Source organism: Sciurus vulgaris, assembly GCF_902686455.1.
Source record: "Sciurus vulgaris genome assembly, chromosome: 5".
Lineage (NCBI taxonomy): Eukaryota > Metazoa > Chordata > Mammalia > Rodentia > Sciuridae > Sciurus > Sciurus vulgaris.
Window position 1 is genome coordinate 98671601 of NC_136465.1, and position 18138 is coordinate 98689738.

The following is an 18138-nucleotide window of genomic DNA, read 5'->3' on the forward strand; positions in this document are numbered from 1 at the left end:
TGAGATGGCTACATCACTAGGTGACGTAATTTTATGGGACCTATCATCATATATGTGGTTCACCAAAATGCTGTTATGTGGCACATAACTGTATATGTGTGGAGTAGGAAGGAAAACAGTAGTCCTAAAATCAAACAAACAAATTCCTCAGTAGCTCAATTTACTAAAAATAAACAGAATGGGGAATATCCTAAAATGAATGAAGACTTATCTTCATTCTTATTTTAAAGACAGCTTTTTAAAATATGAACTTAAAAGTAAATTTGTAAGGCCAGGCACAGTAGTGCATGGCTATAATCCCAGCAACTCAGGAGGCCAAGGTAAGAGGATCACAAGTTTGAGATCAGCCTCAGCAACTTAGTGAGATCCTGCCTCAAAATAAAAAATTAAAAAGGGTTGGGAATGTAGCTCAATAGTAAAGTATCCCTGGGTTCAATTCCAGTATCGAAAAAAAAAAAATTCATAAAAATTTCAAAACAGCTCTGTAATGTTTCTCAGTGTGCTATATTTTATATTTTGGTTACCAAATTCTAAAGGAAAGAAGGAGAGAAAATAGTTTATCATTTCAAATAGACAGACCTAGTTTACAGATAGTAAAAGTAAGTAAAATGGAGGCTTACATAACTATAGGAAGCATCTCTATGAACCAAAACTTTGAACATCTATCCCTCATCAACTAACAACCACCTGTGAGTGCTGCACTTGCCAAAGCAACTGAGATACTAATTTTTGTACTCTGAGGATAAGAAAAAAAAAAAGCATTAGCTAGGCAATTTCTGAAGAGGAAAGCTAAGAGCCACCTCCAAATAAATAAATTTTAAAAGCAACAGAGAAGATACAAAGACTGGGGTTGTGGCTCAGTGGTAGAGCACTGGCGTGGCATGTGTGAGGCCCTGGGTTCAATCCTCAGCACCACATATAAATAAATAAATAAATAAATAAATAAATTTCATTCCCTACTACTGTTTCATGTGTTTGCTCCTCCATTTTTTTTTTTTTTTTCCTTTTTCTTTTGTACTGGAGATTGAACCCAGAGGCCTTTTACCCAGCCCTTATTTTTTTATTTTGAGAGACTCTTCACTAAGTGGCCAAGGACAGCCTCACTCGTAATCCTCTTGTCTCAGCTCCCCAATAACTTGGATTACAGGCATAAACAACCACACCTGGCTTGCCCACCATTTTCAAAAGAAAATAACTAGCTCATATGTTGAAGTAAATTTGTTTCTCCTACTTTAATCCATTTTGTGCCATTATTCCAGATGTGAAACAACTATAAAAACTTAAGTTGAGCAACAAATTTAACTATGTGGTAAATGATATTTGAATATTTACTATGTTTGCAGAATTGGAAACTTGGGACTTAATGGGTTAAAACTCCAAAACTTGGGGCTGGGAGTGTAACTCAGTGGCAGAGCTAGCATGCACAGGCCTGGGTTCAATCTCCAGAACTGAAAGAAAAATAAAAAATCTCAGCCTAAGATTGAAAAATCTGTGTGATTCTTTGGCTTTGTTGTTTAATACACCAGTCACTAGCTACATATACACATTTTAAATGCATCAAATTGCATTTAAAGTGGAATTTAGAATGCAGTTCCTCAGTTACACTAGCCACATTTTCGAGTGTTCAAAAGCCATGTCGCATGGCTAAATACTGGACAGTATGGACAAAGAATACTTGTATCACTGCATAAAGTTCTATTGGACAGTGCTCTCTATAGCATCTAATCTAATCTATGAATCTGAAAAATGGGTATTAATTCCTGTAGTTTATATTGACTATCATTCCTTGGCAGGGAAAGATATTTAGTTCATTTAAAAATAAAAATAAAAACATAGGTAAAGTGTTAAAAAAAAAAAAAGTAGATTAAAATTCCCAGAATTGGCTGGGTGCAGTGGCACACACCTATAATCCCAGCAGCTCAGGAGGCTGAGGCAGGAAGATCAAAGCCAGCCTCAGCAACTTAGTAAGGCACTAAGTAACTTAGCGAGACCCTATCTCTGAATAAAATATTAAAAAAGCTGGGGATATGGTTCAGTGGTAAAGCACCCCTCAGTTCAATCCTCAGTACCCAAAAAAAAAGAAAGAAAAAAAAGGAAAGGAAAAAAAAAAAGAAAATTCCCAGAATGAACTCCTTATGTCAAGGAAAAGGAAAGCAAACACTAAAAAGAATGAAGGGATCATTACTAACACGAACAACATAGGTTAGCAAGAATTTACACAATCATTTTAATTGTTTGATATTTACCTTACTTCTTTTTGAGGCAACTTATGATGATACAATTTTTTCCAAAATATTTTGAGGCAAATTACAAATGCAAAGACATTAAGTAAGATAAAAGATAATATTCTGAGTGTTCCTCTTCATTATTTTACCTTTATAAAAAAAAACAACTTGAAGCTAATGATCAGATCTCACCACTCCCATCTCCAGATCCAAATATTTCATACTTCCTAATAATTATATAGATAAAGCACAACATACCTCACTAGATCTGGAGACCGAATTATCCCTTCCACAATGTTATCACGTATTTGCTGGCGGTCATTTTCATGAATATTGAAGGGAAATATTGCTTCTCCGGGTGGAGGTTCCCGGTCAGGCCAATACTGGGTCACCATGTTCTTTAGGTAGATGGCAGCTATGTTTGGGAAAATAATGATAATGTGTTAGTATAAAAAGGACTGCTTTAATTCAGGGGGATAGGGCATGAAAGGCTAAACCTTTCAGTGCCAAAAATGACACGACACCCAGCAGGCAAATCTTACAGGAATAAAGCCAAGTTGGGAAAGGGAAATGGGTAAGAATTTAAAGGTTTCACTTTAGGTAGTATAAGTAGAAAATATTTTGCCAAATCAAACTCCAAAGCTTAAAAGCCAGAAAAATGATCTAGGAATCATGTGCATATATCCTTAGACTAAACATAAAGTGGTCCAAATGAGACCATATAAAACCCACCCTGAGATCATAAAATCACACTTTTCATGATGCCTAATACTGAACTGACAACAGGTAAAGCTCTGCTTTCCTTTACATAAACTGGTTTTTCTATTTATTTTTTCCACTGGCTACTATCCTGCTCTACAAACTTAGAATACTAATGCTTTTTAAAGCATTGGTAATTTTTATCTAACCCTTTTGAGATATTTATTACTTATAACAAGGAAATGGGCATCATTTCTATCCTTCAAATATTTTTGGAAAAATCTCAGGAAATTTTTCATCTGTTTATTTCTATCAGAATACAATTATTTTGTTCCTATTCTTTTTTTATACAAGAGATTTTCTTATTTTTTCTTTTTACTGTTTTGGTGCCCCTTATTGAAATTCTTTCTAACCCCTCTACACCCTAACCTTCCAAAACTACATTCTACTCTTCTACAAAAATGACTTATTAGCTACCATAAATGAGTGAGAACATATGGTATGTGTCTTTCTGTGTCTGCCTAATTTCGCTTAGCATAATGACCCCCAGTTCCATTCATTTTGCTGCAAATGATAGAATTTCGTTCTTTTTATGGCAGAATAAAATTCCATTGTTGGGGGATTTTTATCCATTCATCCACTGAAGGGCATCTGAGTTGATTTCTTATTTTAGCTGTTGTGAAAAGTGCTGAAATAAACAGGAGAATACAAAATGTTTTTTGGAATAATGATTTCATTGCCTTTGGACATGTACCCAGAAGTGAACTGCTGGATCATATGGTACTTCTATTTTTCATTTTTTGAGGAATTTCCATACCACTTACTATACCATACCATAGTGGCTACACTAAATTTACATTCCCACCAAAAGTATGCAAGAACTTCCTTTTCTCTGTATCCTTGCCAGCATTTGCTTTTTTAATTATTGTTTTGTGTAGTTTGTTTCCAGTACTAGGGATCAAACCCAGGACATCACACAGGTTAGGCAAGGGCCCTATCACTAAACTATATCCCCAGCCCATTTTTTGTCTTTTTGATGATAGCTGTTCTAACTGGGGTGAAATATTATCTAATTGTGGTTTTCAGTTGCATGAAATTAATTTTCTAAAACAAACTTGCCTCTATCCTCAAGCATACATATAATCACTTAAATTTTACTCTTTTGACTCAGAAACATAACTACGGGAATAAATTGGGTTCCACAACCTCAAAGGATGGAGACAGTGCTATTATAAACTCAGTGAGGCAAAATGGCAGACTTTTTAGGTGATCTTTTTAAACCTTTGCATTCTTCATCATAATTTGGTAGCCCTTCTGTTCACTGCTATTACTTCAATCTGTTAAAAGCCAGGAGATCAATAATGAATGTATAAACTATAACTAAAATAGGATTGAACAGATTTTGAGTAAGAGCAGAGATGCTTCCTACAAATAAAACAGTTTTAAGAAAAGAGTTTTTTGAAATACTTCTGAAATGATCAACATTATCTTTGTTTATCACTAGCTTCTGCATTTTAGAATGAAGTTAGTCTTAACAAAGTATGCATAAAGAATTATAAATTTTAATATCACCCCCATCCTTTTGACATACAAAAGGAAAACAACCTAAAAGAATGAAAACCGGGCAAGGTATAGGGAAAAAAAAAAGCTATTTTTTTAAATTGATGGTCCTACATCATTCACTACAGATGACTTCTTCAGGTCTAATATAATATTCCTTTCAACTCCCACTTTTAAATCCAAACTACTCTTCTCATAGCAATTGCAAAATGCATCAAAGAAAAGTACATTTCTGAAGCCAAGTTTACATTTAGTAGAAGAACTTTACTAAAGGGTCTCTTTCCTTTCAGAGGCAAAGAGTTAAAAACTTAGAAACAAAAGTGACTTGAAAGATTTCTAATCATAACTTCAATATCCTACATTTAAAATAGGCTTCTTTCTCTGCATATTACTTGGTTATATTAATAATAATATTATGCTTATCAATACTCTGAAAGGAAAGCAACAGAGCAAACTTCCAAATTTATTTTGTTTGATGTGGCAACATTAAAATATTAATTTCTTCCTATTTCTTGAAAATTCATAGTAAGGCAAAAGCAAACATTCACTAATAAGCTCAATTAATAGTAGAAATAATATTTTAGAATTGTCTATCAAAAACAACTATATCTACCTTCCACTTAATATTAGTCTTTTTTTTTTTTTTTTTTACAGTTTTATACAAACTAATCTTTCTTTAAAACATAGACATCATTCTATTTTTAATATCATGATGAAATGATAGGTTAAGCAGATGTCACCATAAAGTTCTTGGGGGCATCCTTATATTTTGATAATAGATTAAATAGAGAAGAACATTTATAAACTGTACTTTAGGATAGCTGTAGAATTTTACACAATATATTTCAAACACTATGGCAAAAATGGATGATTTTAAGATAGAAAGTTGTTCCAATACAGTAAGAAATCAATCACTAAGACAAACTGTGCTGCAGCTAAAAGATTTGAAATTCACATACATTATGAAGAAAATAATCGCCTTTAAACACAGCTTACATTTTATATGAAAACTTCATTACCTGTTATTAACATTCAAAGTTGCAGAGCTAGAGATATGGCTCAGTAGTGAGCACTTGCCTAATGTGCAGAAGGCCCTGGGTTGGATTCTCAGCACCACAAAAAATAAATTTTTTAAAAAAGTTTTACACATTTGGTGAGGATATGGTGAACCTAGCATTCTAAGGAACATTTTTTTCCTCCACAATGCTGGAGATCAAATGCAGGGCCTCCTGCTTTTACTGAGCTACACCATCAGCCCTGTAAGGTACAATTGATGGAAAAAGTAAGCAAAAGTAATTCAGTGATAGGATTCAAAATTATAAATATTAATATCTTTAATATCCATTAACCTAGCATTTTCATTCCTAGTAATTTATTCTAAAAAATAAAAATTCTCACAAATACCCATTGGTACATTTCCAAAGATACTCATTAAGCAATGCCTCTATCAACAAAAAAAGGACAAAAAGGGAAATGTCTGTCGATATCAAATTATTTAAATAAGCCATGACAGTTCTACACAATGAAATACTACTAAAAAAAAAAAAATTTAAAAAATTTAAAAAAATTAAAAAAAAAAAGAAATACTACTAAGTCATTGCAATAAAGAATGAAGAATGTATGTGTACACTAACCTGGAATAATCTCCAAGGATACATGGTTTAGTGAAAAAAAGAAAACTTTAGAATAGCATGTGTAATATAAATAGAAAAAAACTAAAGCACCTTGCACCAAACTCAATGGCAGCTATCTTTGAGAGTGGAATTAAGATAATCTACCTGGGTGCAGGTGGTGCACACCTGTAATCCCAGCAGCTCAAGAGGCTAAGGCAGGAGGATAGAGAGTTCAAAGCCAACCTCAGCAAAAGCAAGGTGCTAAGCAACTCAGTAAGACCCTGTCTCTAAATAGGGCTGGGGATGTGGCTCAGTGGTCAAGTACCTTTGAGTTCAATCCCAGGTACAAAAAAAAAGATTCACCTAATGTAAAAATCCTGTTTTTAAAATGTTTGTAAGTTCAATAAACAGCACATTAATGTAATAAATTGTTTTAAGACCTTTTAAAATGCTATTTTTAAAAAGCTTCATAGGAACATCACGATGGCCCTATAAATACTTGGATTATTAAAATATATTTCATTTAGCATAATGTTTTAGAACAGTCCTATTTTATAAAGGCAAAGATTAAACAACTGAGATCTAAGATTCCAAAAAAATTTTACGGAATTCTTATAAACCTTATTAAAATAAGTAATTCTGATATGAATGTTTTTCCATATGTTTATCTTTTTTATCTTAACCACAAAGTAATCTTTTAGGAAATCATATAGAGTTATGTGCCACATAATGACATTTCAGTAACTGTGATAATCAACCACTCTTACAAAGGTAAATAGCACAAAGCCTAGATGTGTAGGAAGCCATCTTGTCTAGGTTTTATTTAAGTATACTTTATGATATTTGCACAGTGATTGCCTGACTACACATTTCTCAGAACATTTCCCCAACATTAGGCTACACATAACTATATATTCATAAACATTATCCCAGAATTTAATAATTCCTTCTTTATTCTGTTCAAAATTAAATACTTTAATCAGCATATAGATTATAATTCAATTTCTATGAAACTTCATCTATCCTTGTACCTGCAAGACGATCATTCATCTAATGTCAATGATGGTCATTTCTGAATGATGAAGATTGGAAAATTTTACTTTCTTCTCTGTATTCTTCTTCATTGCTCAAATCACTTATAATGAGTAGAAATACTATGGTTCACTGTGTGCTTTTTAAACTTCACAATGATGCAAAAGCAATATTATTCAATAGAAACCATACTTAAAATTTTGAATTTTGATCTTTACTGGATCTAGCAATATGTTGTAAGATACTTTCTCATGATGCTGAGCAACGACAGATCATGAGGGTAAACAGAAACTCAACAGTATACTGTATTGTTAAGTTATAATGTTCAGTAGTTTAGGTGCATCAAATGCAATGTGTTTTGTTTTGGTAGCAGGGTTTGAACCAAGGGGCGCTCAACTGCTGGGTCACATCCCTAGCTCCCTTCATTTTCTTTTTTTTTTTTTTTAAGATATATATATTTTTAGTTGTAGGTGGACACAATACCTTTATTTTTATGTGGAGCCTCAGGCATGCTGGGGAGGGCACTACCACTGAGCCACAACCCCAGTCCCCATTTTCTATTTTGAGACACAGTCTTGCTAAATTACTTAGGGCCTCAGTAACTAAGTTGCTGAGGCTGGCCTCAAACCTGCAATCCTCCTGCCTCAACCTCCCGAGTCACTGGGATTACAGCATGGGCCACCATGCCCGGCATCAAATGCAATTTTAACTTACTATAATTTCAACTAACAATGTTTTCAACTTACAATGGGTTTATCAGAAGGAAAACTCACACTTACTAAAGGGACATCTATATATGTCACTAACATAAGTCTTTTAAAATACACTTATTTTTTTAAATTAGCAATTGTCATTTTACCCCCATTAGCTTATAATTATCTTTTCAGGACTTGTGACATTCCAAGGCTTTCTCAATATTGAACCTTCTGAGTTCTAATGATCAGTCCACTAAAAAATAAATAAATAAAAATGTGCATGAAGCAATTACATAAAATCCTTGACTTAAAAATAAATTCGAGTATAAAACAAAAAGTCCTGCTTTCCAAACACTTGGTTTGTGTGACACATTACCACCATCATTTGACATATAATTAGAGCCTAAATTCAGATACATAAACTCATGGTCTTAATCTGTGGGCCCAAAGGTGAGGTTATCAGGAATCATAAGAAATTAGGGAGATAAGCAATTAAAATTGGGAAAACTGAGTGGGAAACTGAATGTTACAGAGGCAAGGAACTGATGCGGAGAGCAAGGGGCGGGGGGGGGGGACAAGGAAACATTTGAGAGTTCAGATTTACCTTCAAGTTTCCAGGAAAAAAAAAAAAGTAAATTTTTATGCCTTAGAAATACTTAGTGTACACTTCCTAGTTTTTCAGGAAATTACATTTAGAATTAAGATAAAACTCCCATTCTATTTCCACCTATTAATCAATTTATAAAGTATAAAAAAAAAAAAAAAAAAACCTCACCTGCCTGGCGGACTGGAAATTCCACATGGTCAGAGACTATAATCCGAAGTAAACTGGGGGCGAAATTGATAATCTTGTAGGACTGAAATAACAAAGAAAAGTTTTATGAAAGAGGGAAATATCAATAAATACCTATTATCACCTGTTAATACTTACTGTCCAGATAAAAGAAAAATTTCTAATATGAAAATAATTATCCATGGCAAAATGAAGATTAAAATAGTTCAAGTCAAAAAACAAATCCCTAGAATAAGTTCATGAACAAAAGTATGAACCCTTAAGATTTCTGACATACTGCCAAAATGCTTTGTAGAAAGAATACATCAAATTACACTCCCAACAGCAGTATGCTAGTGCCCATGTAAGCTACATTTCCTCTACTAGGAAGGAGGCTACTTTATGTGGTTGCTATTGTTTTGTTTTATTTTGGGGCTATTTGCTTCTACAAATTCCTTATTCCATTTATCCTTTTGTAGGTGAGATTTTTACTTCTTCTCAATAAATTCTAAGAGCTATTAATGAATTTGAAATCTATGACCTACTCATCACAAGTGTTTCTTTTCAGATTATTTGTACTTTAATTTTGTTTATGGTATTTTTGACAAACACAAATCAAGAAAACATCAGCTACAGAAAACTGGAGATCCAATACAGTGAACCAGACGAGAAAATGTTAAATAATGCATGAGCTATGAAGAAGAGCTAGTCCAGATTGGAACAGTGTGACTCACAAGGCAAGGTTGAGAGCTGTCAAAGCCAGCTGCCCGCTGCGGCTAGAGCATCTTTTAAACTTAACAATGCCTAAGGAAGCCTACGTGAATGAAGTTTCTGCCCTGCCCTGCTGCCTGGGTCACTTCACTCCCCAGACATGCTCTACTCTTTTGGCTCCTGTGTTTGGCCACAGTAATCTTAGAAGCAAAAAAAAAGAAAGAAAGAAAAGTAAAGAATAAACAGTCGGTTCCTTTTAGCCATGTTCTATATAGATGTTTAGTATCTGGATATTCTACAACTCTGCCACATTCCCAGAGCCCACACACGGTTTTGTCCACTGACAATCCCAGAAGACTTGTAAATTCTCACTGAAGCCAAACCAGACAATGCCCCAGAGAGTCTGTCAAGTTTACCTTCCCCTGGGAGTTTGGATCTCTGGTGTTGTCCCTTTGAAGATATAGCTAGGTTTGTGCATACACTTATTATTTAGTTAATCACCTTATCTATTACTTTATTTGTAATATAGCATTTAAGGTAAATATGTGATTAAAAATAAATCTGAAGAAAAATAACATCTTTTCCATTCAAGAACACTGTGCTTTCCAAATCTTTCCATACACTTCCGTAAAATTTTGTATTATCTTATAGTTATTCTTCCTTTCATCCTGTATAGTCTTTAAAATCTTAAATCTTAAGGGAAATTCTTTTTCATCCATAATTGAAACCATAGAATTTCAATGCTTAAAGAAACACATTTAACTATAGTTTACAAGTGGCAAAATTAATATAGATTTAGCCTAGTCTTCTACACCTTTCTACATACACATTATAAAATAAATCATTTGTGCCAGGTGCAGTGGCTCATGCCTGTAATCCCAGCAGCTCAGAAGGCTGAAGTAGGAGGAATGCAAGTTCAAAAAACCAGCCTAAGCAACTCAGAGACCTTGTCTCTAAATAAAATACAAAAAAGGGCTGGGGATGAGGCTTAGTACTAGAGTGGCCCTGTGTTCAATCCCTGGTACAAAAAAAAAAAAAAAAGTCATTTATATTTTTTTAGATACTGAAAGATCATATGATAAATTAAAAATCAAAACATCTAGACAGCTATGATGGCACATACCTATAATCCCAGCAGCTTGGGAGGCTGAGGCAGGAGGATCACAACTTTGAGGGCAAAGCCCTAAAGCAACTTAGCACCACTCCGACTTAAATTGAAAAATAAAAAGGGCTGGGTATGTGGCTCAGTGATTAAGTGCTCCTGGGTTAAATCCCAGTCCAAAAAAAAAAAAAAAAAAACTGGGGATGGGGTTGTGGCTCAGTGGAAGAGCACTTGTCTTGCACGTGTGAGGCACTGGGTTTGATCCTCAGCACCACATAAAAATAAGTAAATAAAGTTATTGCATCCATCTACAACTAAAAAAAAAATTTTTTTTAATCTATATCATTTAATCATAAAGACTGATTGGTTACTTTTTTTTTTTCCACTGAACCCAGGGCCTTGTGCATGAAAGGCAAGGACTCTACCAACTGAGCTATATCCCCGGCCCCTGATTGGTTACTTTTTAAAAAATCTTACTACACATAAAAACAAGATAACCTTTATACTTAGATAATGCTACTTATTTGAAAGTATTTAATTTCAGCATTGTTGCCAGTCAGAACTCCTCTTTTTCCAACTGTTTACATTTTAAAGAACTTGAGAAACTTTGTCTTCTTTCAGCTTTGATTCAATCTATGTTAATCTGGCCAGATAAAACATTCAGCAGTACATTCAGATAAATTCTCATACTACTTTCCTCACGAATTTTACTCAATTTTTTTTTTACCCCTATTTGGGTTTCAAGTTTATAACAAAATGAGATAACTGATTTCTCTAATGATTTCTTAATGACATTTACTTTGTATCTGTGAAGTTCACTGAAAATAAACTCTGTTCTTGCTTAGCTACCTTCTGCATTTTATGAGAACTCATATAAAGGAAAGATCTGATTTTTCCCATTCTCTGACTCACTGCTCCAATTACATTTCAAGTCCTCCAAAATGACAGGTTGAGAGCCTTTTCTGAAGTTGCTATTCCCTCTGCTCTTCTCCCAGTTCTTAGCTCCCTCCTTGACAACATCCAGGTCTCTGTTCAGCATCATTCCTCAGAGAACGACTACCCCACATATACATCCCAACCCTTTCTCAGGCTTTATTAGCATGAAATTATATCATTTGCTTGCCTGTATCCCTCACTAGCACGTAAACTCCACGGGAGCAGAATCTTATACCAATACCTACAATACAACTCTGTAAATATACTTGTCATCCATATAAATTAACTCTCTTAAAGGGAAATAGAAATGATGGGCTAGGGGTGTAGCTCAGTAGAACAACACTTGCCTACCACGTGTGATGCATGAGACAGATCCCAGTAACATGCACATGTACACACAGAGTTCCATGGAAAAAGGGAAAATGAAACTTTGGCAATTGAGGTATCTTTATTTCCCTATTGAAAACATGAAGGATAATTAAAAGATGACATCTTTCTGGATGAGTTACAGAAGCAAGACACCTAATCAGTCCTACTCCCCTGTGTTGCTGCTAAAGGGACTTCTGGTGGAGAGACAGTGAGGAAGGTGTATAGAATTCCTTTTTAATAAATAGAACCCAAAAATTCATTGCCCATAGAAACAATATCACAAACAGCAGTCAGGGAACCAGTCGCTTCTAAGAGAAAAATACTGGTCTAAGAAAACAGCTTCCAAATAAGAATTTACCCCACAGGCTGTTGTGCTGAAGCTGCCTACTCTTCTAAAGCAACTGACGTATCAATCAGGACACTGCAGAAGCTACCCCCATTTTCTATGCAAAGCATATTTGCTAAGGTGAGGTGGGGAGGGTCTGGACTAAAATAAACGATCTAGGGACTGAAAATGCAGCTTCACGGTAGAGTACTTGGTCTAGCATGTGCAGAAGCCCTGGGTTGGATCCCCAGCACTATGAAAATAAAAATTTTAAGAACACAAAATGTTAAAAAACATAAAGGAGAACCATAAATACTTATGATAGATTGCCCACCAGTTTATATGACAAAGCAGAATGTTACAGTGGTGGTAAGGGACAAGTATAAAAACCCAAAACCACAAACCATGCGTTTGTTTTGTTTTCCACACTGGGGACTGAACCCAGGGATTCTCTACCATTGCACTATATCCCTAGTCTTTTTTGAGACAGGGTATCACTGAGTTACTTAAGATGGCCTCAAACATGTGATCCTTCTGCCTAGAGCCTTCCAAATAGATGGGATTACATGTGTCACCATGCCTGGATAAACCACGTTTTACTATAAGGTTAAGCAACATTATATGTTGGCCTTCTACTTAAAGACAATTCCAAAATACTTAGCGAGTATACTGCAATCCAAAATATCATACAAAATATAAATGCTAAATGAGTGGCACGGCAATAAACTACATTTATTTATCTATTTATGGAGTTTTTTATTAGTGGTGGTGATTTGGTTTTGGTTTTACAGTTCTGGGGATGAATCTAGTTCCTCAAGCATGAATAAGGTACTTTAAGAAGTTGCAGGGCATATGGTCTGTGATGAGATGGCTAGTTATGGGGCAGGACAGAGTGAAAATGAAATGGATTTGGACTGAAATACCATTAAGTAAAAAACAGGACTGACTTGAGTCTTAAGTGTCTCGGACTTCTGCAGGCTTTCCCACCTACCTTTTCTACTTCTATAACAACAACTGCACTTATCTCCTGATGAATCAGAAATAAAGCAAGGTTAGGCTTACAGGGGCAGGAAAGGGTAAGACAACAACAAAATTATGTTCCCTATTAACACTATCAAATTAACAACATCAGGCCTCACTGTGAGGCGAAGGGGGTCACAAACAGGCCAACTATTCTGTTCATTCTAGAAGACTGCAAGTTCAGCTCTTGTTTTGTTCTTCCTAACTAACCCTGGATTACTATTCTTCCAGCTAATGTAATCCTTCTTACTCTGCAAAGCAGGGACAGGTACACTGACTTTAACTTTACCTATTTTGAGTGATGGTTCTTTTTAAGGCACAGGTACATCTCCTTTGGGCTTTAATATAACCTCTCTTCTCCATAGCCAGTACTTTCACTCTCCCTTTTATCTCTTGGGAATTCTGGATTCAATCTACTCAGAACTCCACACAGATTTCCCATTAAGATAATCCCTTTCAAAGACTCATATCTGCTTTTTTAAATTAACTCCAAGAGCAACATTTACTTAGGACAGACTATCACATTTTAGAAGAAACAGAATCACCTGGTGAGCTAGTTAAAACACAATTGGTTCCCATCCCCATAGTGTTCCTTTAAGTCTGGGATGAAACCCCATAATTTGCACTTTCAAAAAATTCTCAGAGGATGTTGATGTTGCTAGTCCTGCGCAATACTTTAAGAATAATTAATTTGAGAATATTCCTTTATATTTTTAAGGATCATCAGAACTTCAAACAGCAGTCACTTCATCCTAGGAGTAGGTATCATTTGTACTTTTTAGTAACAGGTCTATGATTCACTGTTACAGGTATGAAAGAGAAAATAAACTAGAATTGAGGATAATTAAATTTTTGGAATGTTGAGAATAACGCTTTAACAAGGCCAAGGCTGGTTAGGAACAACACCTGAAGTAGAATAAAAGACATTCTTACACATTTTAGCATTTAAAAGAAATCCCTCCAAACACCTATTAGTGGAAGTGTCTTTAGTAAAGCACACAAAAACTGCCTTTTCTTCCGAAAGCACTCTCCCGACAGCAATGCCCAGCGCTCCAACAAAACTCTTGCCAGTCTGTGTCAAAACAGTTCTGCCAACCCCACAGAAGCAGGCGATGGGCAGGGTTTCCCACAGCAACACCTAAAAAGGGCTGGGTCTGGAGAAAAGCTAACTCGGATTTGAATATGAAGTGAATTTCCCCAACCGCGTCCCAAAGTCAGCGTGCTTAAAGAAAAGCTTCACACCCTGAAGACACCAGCAAAGGTTGCAAAAGCTTCTCTATGTGGACTAAGTGGGTGGATAAACTGCACTGGGAAGGAAAACGACACGAAAAGATGCAAAGGTGGCCAACAGGTGCGTGAGTTGTTCCGCAAAGACCCTGGGGGAGTGCTACGCTGCTCCACTGGACCCCGGGCGGACCAGGCCGAGGGGAGCGCCGGGGTCCCAGCCCGGGTGGGGTAGAGATGAAGGGCGTCGAGCAGAGAGAGCTGGCAATCCGGCGGGGGGCACCGCTTCGGCGGCAGGGGGGCGCCGAAGGCCCGCTCTCACCTGGTTGAGCTCGCTCTCAGCTGCAATCCGAAGCTTCGGGTCGATGGTGCCCTTCAGCGCCTGGATGATCCGGTTGAGGTCCATCTCCCCGAGTGGGGGCTCCGCTGCCCCCGGACCAGTAGGCCAGGCTGCAGATTTAGTTTTCTTCGGACCCTCTCAGCCTCCTCCTCCGCGACCCCTGGACTACCTCACTCCCCACCCCCCGCCACCGTCACCACCTGCAGCCACTTGCTGCGCCACTCTGACTCCGCGCCCCCTGTCCTCCCTCTTTCCCCCCCACAACTCGCTCTCCATTCACCCTTTTACGACAGCCGGTGGGAGGCGGGAGAAGTAAGAAGAGGAAGCGGCTCCTCCTTTACGGCGGCCTCTTCCCCCGGGCACGATGCTGTGACGGATTCCCATGGGCGACGCCATGGTGCTGTACGGACAGCGCTCTCGACTTCTATCCTGACGGGGAACAGTGAGGCTGAGATACGGAAGGCAGCTGCCATACTGCTGTACGGAAAACAGCCCCCGAGAAACAAGCCTGCCAGTGTCTCCTTACAGCTGCTTCCAAATGAAGCGTTATCTAATGGAGTGACACTTTTTGTTAGTCCGAAAACTGTTTGGGCATCAAAACTGAACCTATTCCAGAACAGACTTGTTGGGACCTTAAGATTACGTAGCCTCGAGGAGGACAGGGTTCCATCCCATTCCACTATGGGAGTCATCATTCATTCATTTATTCATTCACTCATACATTTTGGATTCAGAATTCTAGGATGTCTAGAATTATAATGTTACCACGTTATAACAAGATGAATTCAATGCAGGTTAACATAAAGGAACTTATGACCTGCTAGAAAAGAAAAAAAATGTAAACATACAAAATATATTTTCAGCGTGAGGAAACAGAAGTCAGAGAAACTATATGCCTGAAAGTTTCGGAAAAAAATTCCAAACCCTCTCAGAAAAGTAGTGAATGGCAAGGAGAAGGATTACACTATTTCCAATCACCACAGCCATATCTGGCATCAAATGACATAAATGGCATAAGAATATAGAGCAAATTTTTCCTGTGGTTAACTCAGAAAAGAGTTAATTACATTTAGTAAAGATGGCTATGAGCAAAATACAACTGAGGGACTGTGGTCTTTCCAGGAGTACATAATCAATATCGATTGGATCAATTAACTGGATTTAATGAAGAGGGTAGAAAATGTGGCAGAAAACTTATCTAAAATAAGGCCTTTCCGCCGAGTACAGAAGTAATGAGTTGTCTCTGATTGCTTTGAGTGTTGCCCCTCTTTTAATCCATTATTCACACTACCATCAGAGTAATACTTCTAAAAGGTTAATACTGTCCTATCCCTTCTTTGACTTTACATAAATTTCAAGATAAAGTACAAATTCCTTTACACTGTAGGCTCCTTTGAGGATTTTTTTTTTTTTTTTTTTTTTTGGCCAGGGATTGAACTCAGGGCCTTGTGCATGCAAGGCAAGCACTTTGCCAACTGAGCTATATCTCTGGCCCTGTGGGGCCCTTTGAAACAATGCCTTTCATCTCTTTCGTTGTGGCATTCTCTCTGACTTCATGATTATCTCAAGCTTCTTTACATCTGAAATCTTAACTGCAATATCCTCTTTTCTAGTCAGAAACTGTTGTTCCATATTTCTCTTGATCAATAATTCTACACCTTTTTCCTAACTCAATCACTATTTCAGTTCTCCTTAGACTATTCATTCCAAACTATACATTCTTTTCTGCTATTAAACTCCCAATTTCTCAAGCCCACCCTTGACCCACTGTACAAACTGACAACACTACAGTTGTTTTTCTTTCTCATACTCAACAATCCCATTCCTTGTGATTAATCAGCACCATCTCTCATTTCTTCAGTGACTGTTCCAACCCTCAAGACTCTTCTTCTCAGACCCCCTACCCCAAGGATAAGCAAAGCCATCAAGCTGAACTCACCAGCTACAAATTAATCTGCTTATTCCTCTCCACCTCCCTCCCTCCAGTCTGAACCAAATCCTCTCCCATCTCTTCCAAAAACTTTCTCCATAAATATCTCCTTTCTTTTGTATAATTTTTCATTAAAAATAAATTTGGGGTATTATTACATGCCCTTTGTTGACTACTTATAAGATTTTTCCTATATTTTTAGGATTTTCTCCCCTTATTTTGTAATATTACTCTCCCCTTCTTTTAGAAATATTACTCTGATGGTAGTGTGAATAATGGATTAAAAAAGGGGCAACACTCAAAGCAATCAGAGACAACTTCATCCTAAAAACATTGCCCACCCAGTTATATCTTTTTCCCATTAATACTAATTTTAAAAAAATACTAATTATTGCTTGTTCTTTTCACTTAAAGAATCACTGCATTCATTACCTCCACTTTACTTCCAATTCATGCTTCAAGCCAAGTATCCCTGGTCTTCTGCCCTCATTTCTACTGAAACTGCCAAGCAAAGATCAACACTGATCCCTTTAGCTACCAAATGCAAGATATATTTTTAGTCCTTATATTAAATTGTCTCTCCTATGACACCTAACACTGTATTATACGCTCTTTTTCTAATATCTCTCTTCTTGTTTTATTTCCCAAAGTATATTCTTAGCCCTTTGATTACTCAATTATCCAACTCTTAAGTAGGCATGGACTCTGGACACAGTCCCTTTCTCTCTTCCACCCATGCTGCATGAGTCATTTCATTTACTTATGTAACTTTAACCATAAACTTAATAGAGACAATTCACTAAAGTTCTAACCAAGGTCTCTTTCTTTAAGTTAGATGAATCCAACAGAGAAACAACATGTATCCTATTTGTTTACAATAAAAAAAAAAAGAAAAAAAAAGTTAGATGAATCCAAATGCCTACTACATTTCTACCAAGATATATCATCTCCCCAAAATTTTGCAGTCCGTGTCTGGATGAACTCTGACAGCATTAAAGAAGATGATTAGGAGTAGGGAGATATTTGATGTAGTTATTTCAATAATGTAAAAGCAGGGGAAATGGAAAAGTTCTAGTGGTTTGAGGTACGAACCAGAGCAGCCAAGTGATAAAAGCAGCCGTTTTGGGAGCAGGAGCTGCCTAGTAAGCCTGATCAGGATGACAACCCCGCAAAAGCACAGAGATTTCATGACACAGCCTATGGGGGGAATGCCAGTGGGAAGCTTGGCCAGGATTGAGTAAGTCCTGGGCAACAAGCGGGAGGAAAAGGGCTTTCACAAGGCTTATATGGTCCTTGGCCAGTTTTTGGTGCTAAAGAAATATGAAGATCTCTTCCAGAATGAAGTAAATATGTGTTGCCAATGCAGTCCCAGGACTGCTTTGGGTGCCTTTGAGAATAGTGTGATGCCTTCTTGTGATATTCTCTGGGGGAGCCCTCAGTCCCCAACCCCATGAAGTCTCCAGAGTTGGCAGCTGAGTGGGGGCTCCTTGTCCTCTACAAAGGAACAGATTGCTATTGTTGTACTTCAGGGTTTTGGGGAGTTCTCTCCCCTCACCATTTCAATCTTTTTGGAATTATTGCTCTT

The 18138-nt window shown here is 36.8% G+C and overlaps 1 protein-coding gene across 3 annotated transcripts in view; it reads right to left on the reverse strand.

Annotated features, from left to right (window-relative positions):
* The window catches only part of IPO8 (importin 8), an 81620-nt gene extending 66717 nt beyond the window's left edge, over nucleotides 1–14903 (reverse strand). For all 3 annotated transcript variants that reach the window (XR_013763749.1, XM_079139304.1, XM_079139303.1), the window contains exons 1-3: nucleotides 14606–14903; nucleotides 8600–8681; nucleotides 2484–2640 (exon numbers count right to left, since the gene is read on the reverse strand). Coding sequence is in view for 2 of the 3 variants with exons in the window: in XM_079139304.1 (XP_078995430.1) it covers nucleotides 2484–2640; nucleotides 8600–8681; nucleotides 14606–14689 (323 nt within the window). In the remaining variant the exon portion in view is untranslated. The remainder of the gene's footprint in view (nucleotides 1–2483; nucleotides 2641–8599; nucleotides 8682–14605) is intronic.
* Nucleotides 14904–18138: the final 3235 nt, after the last annotated feature.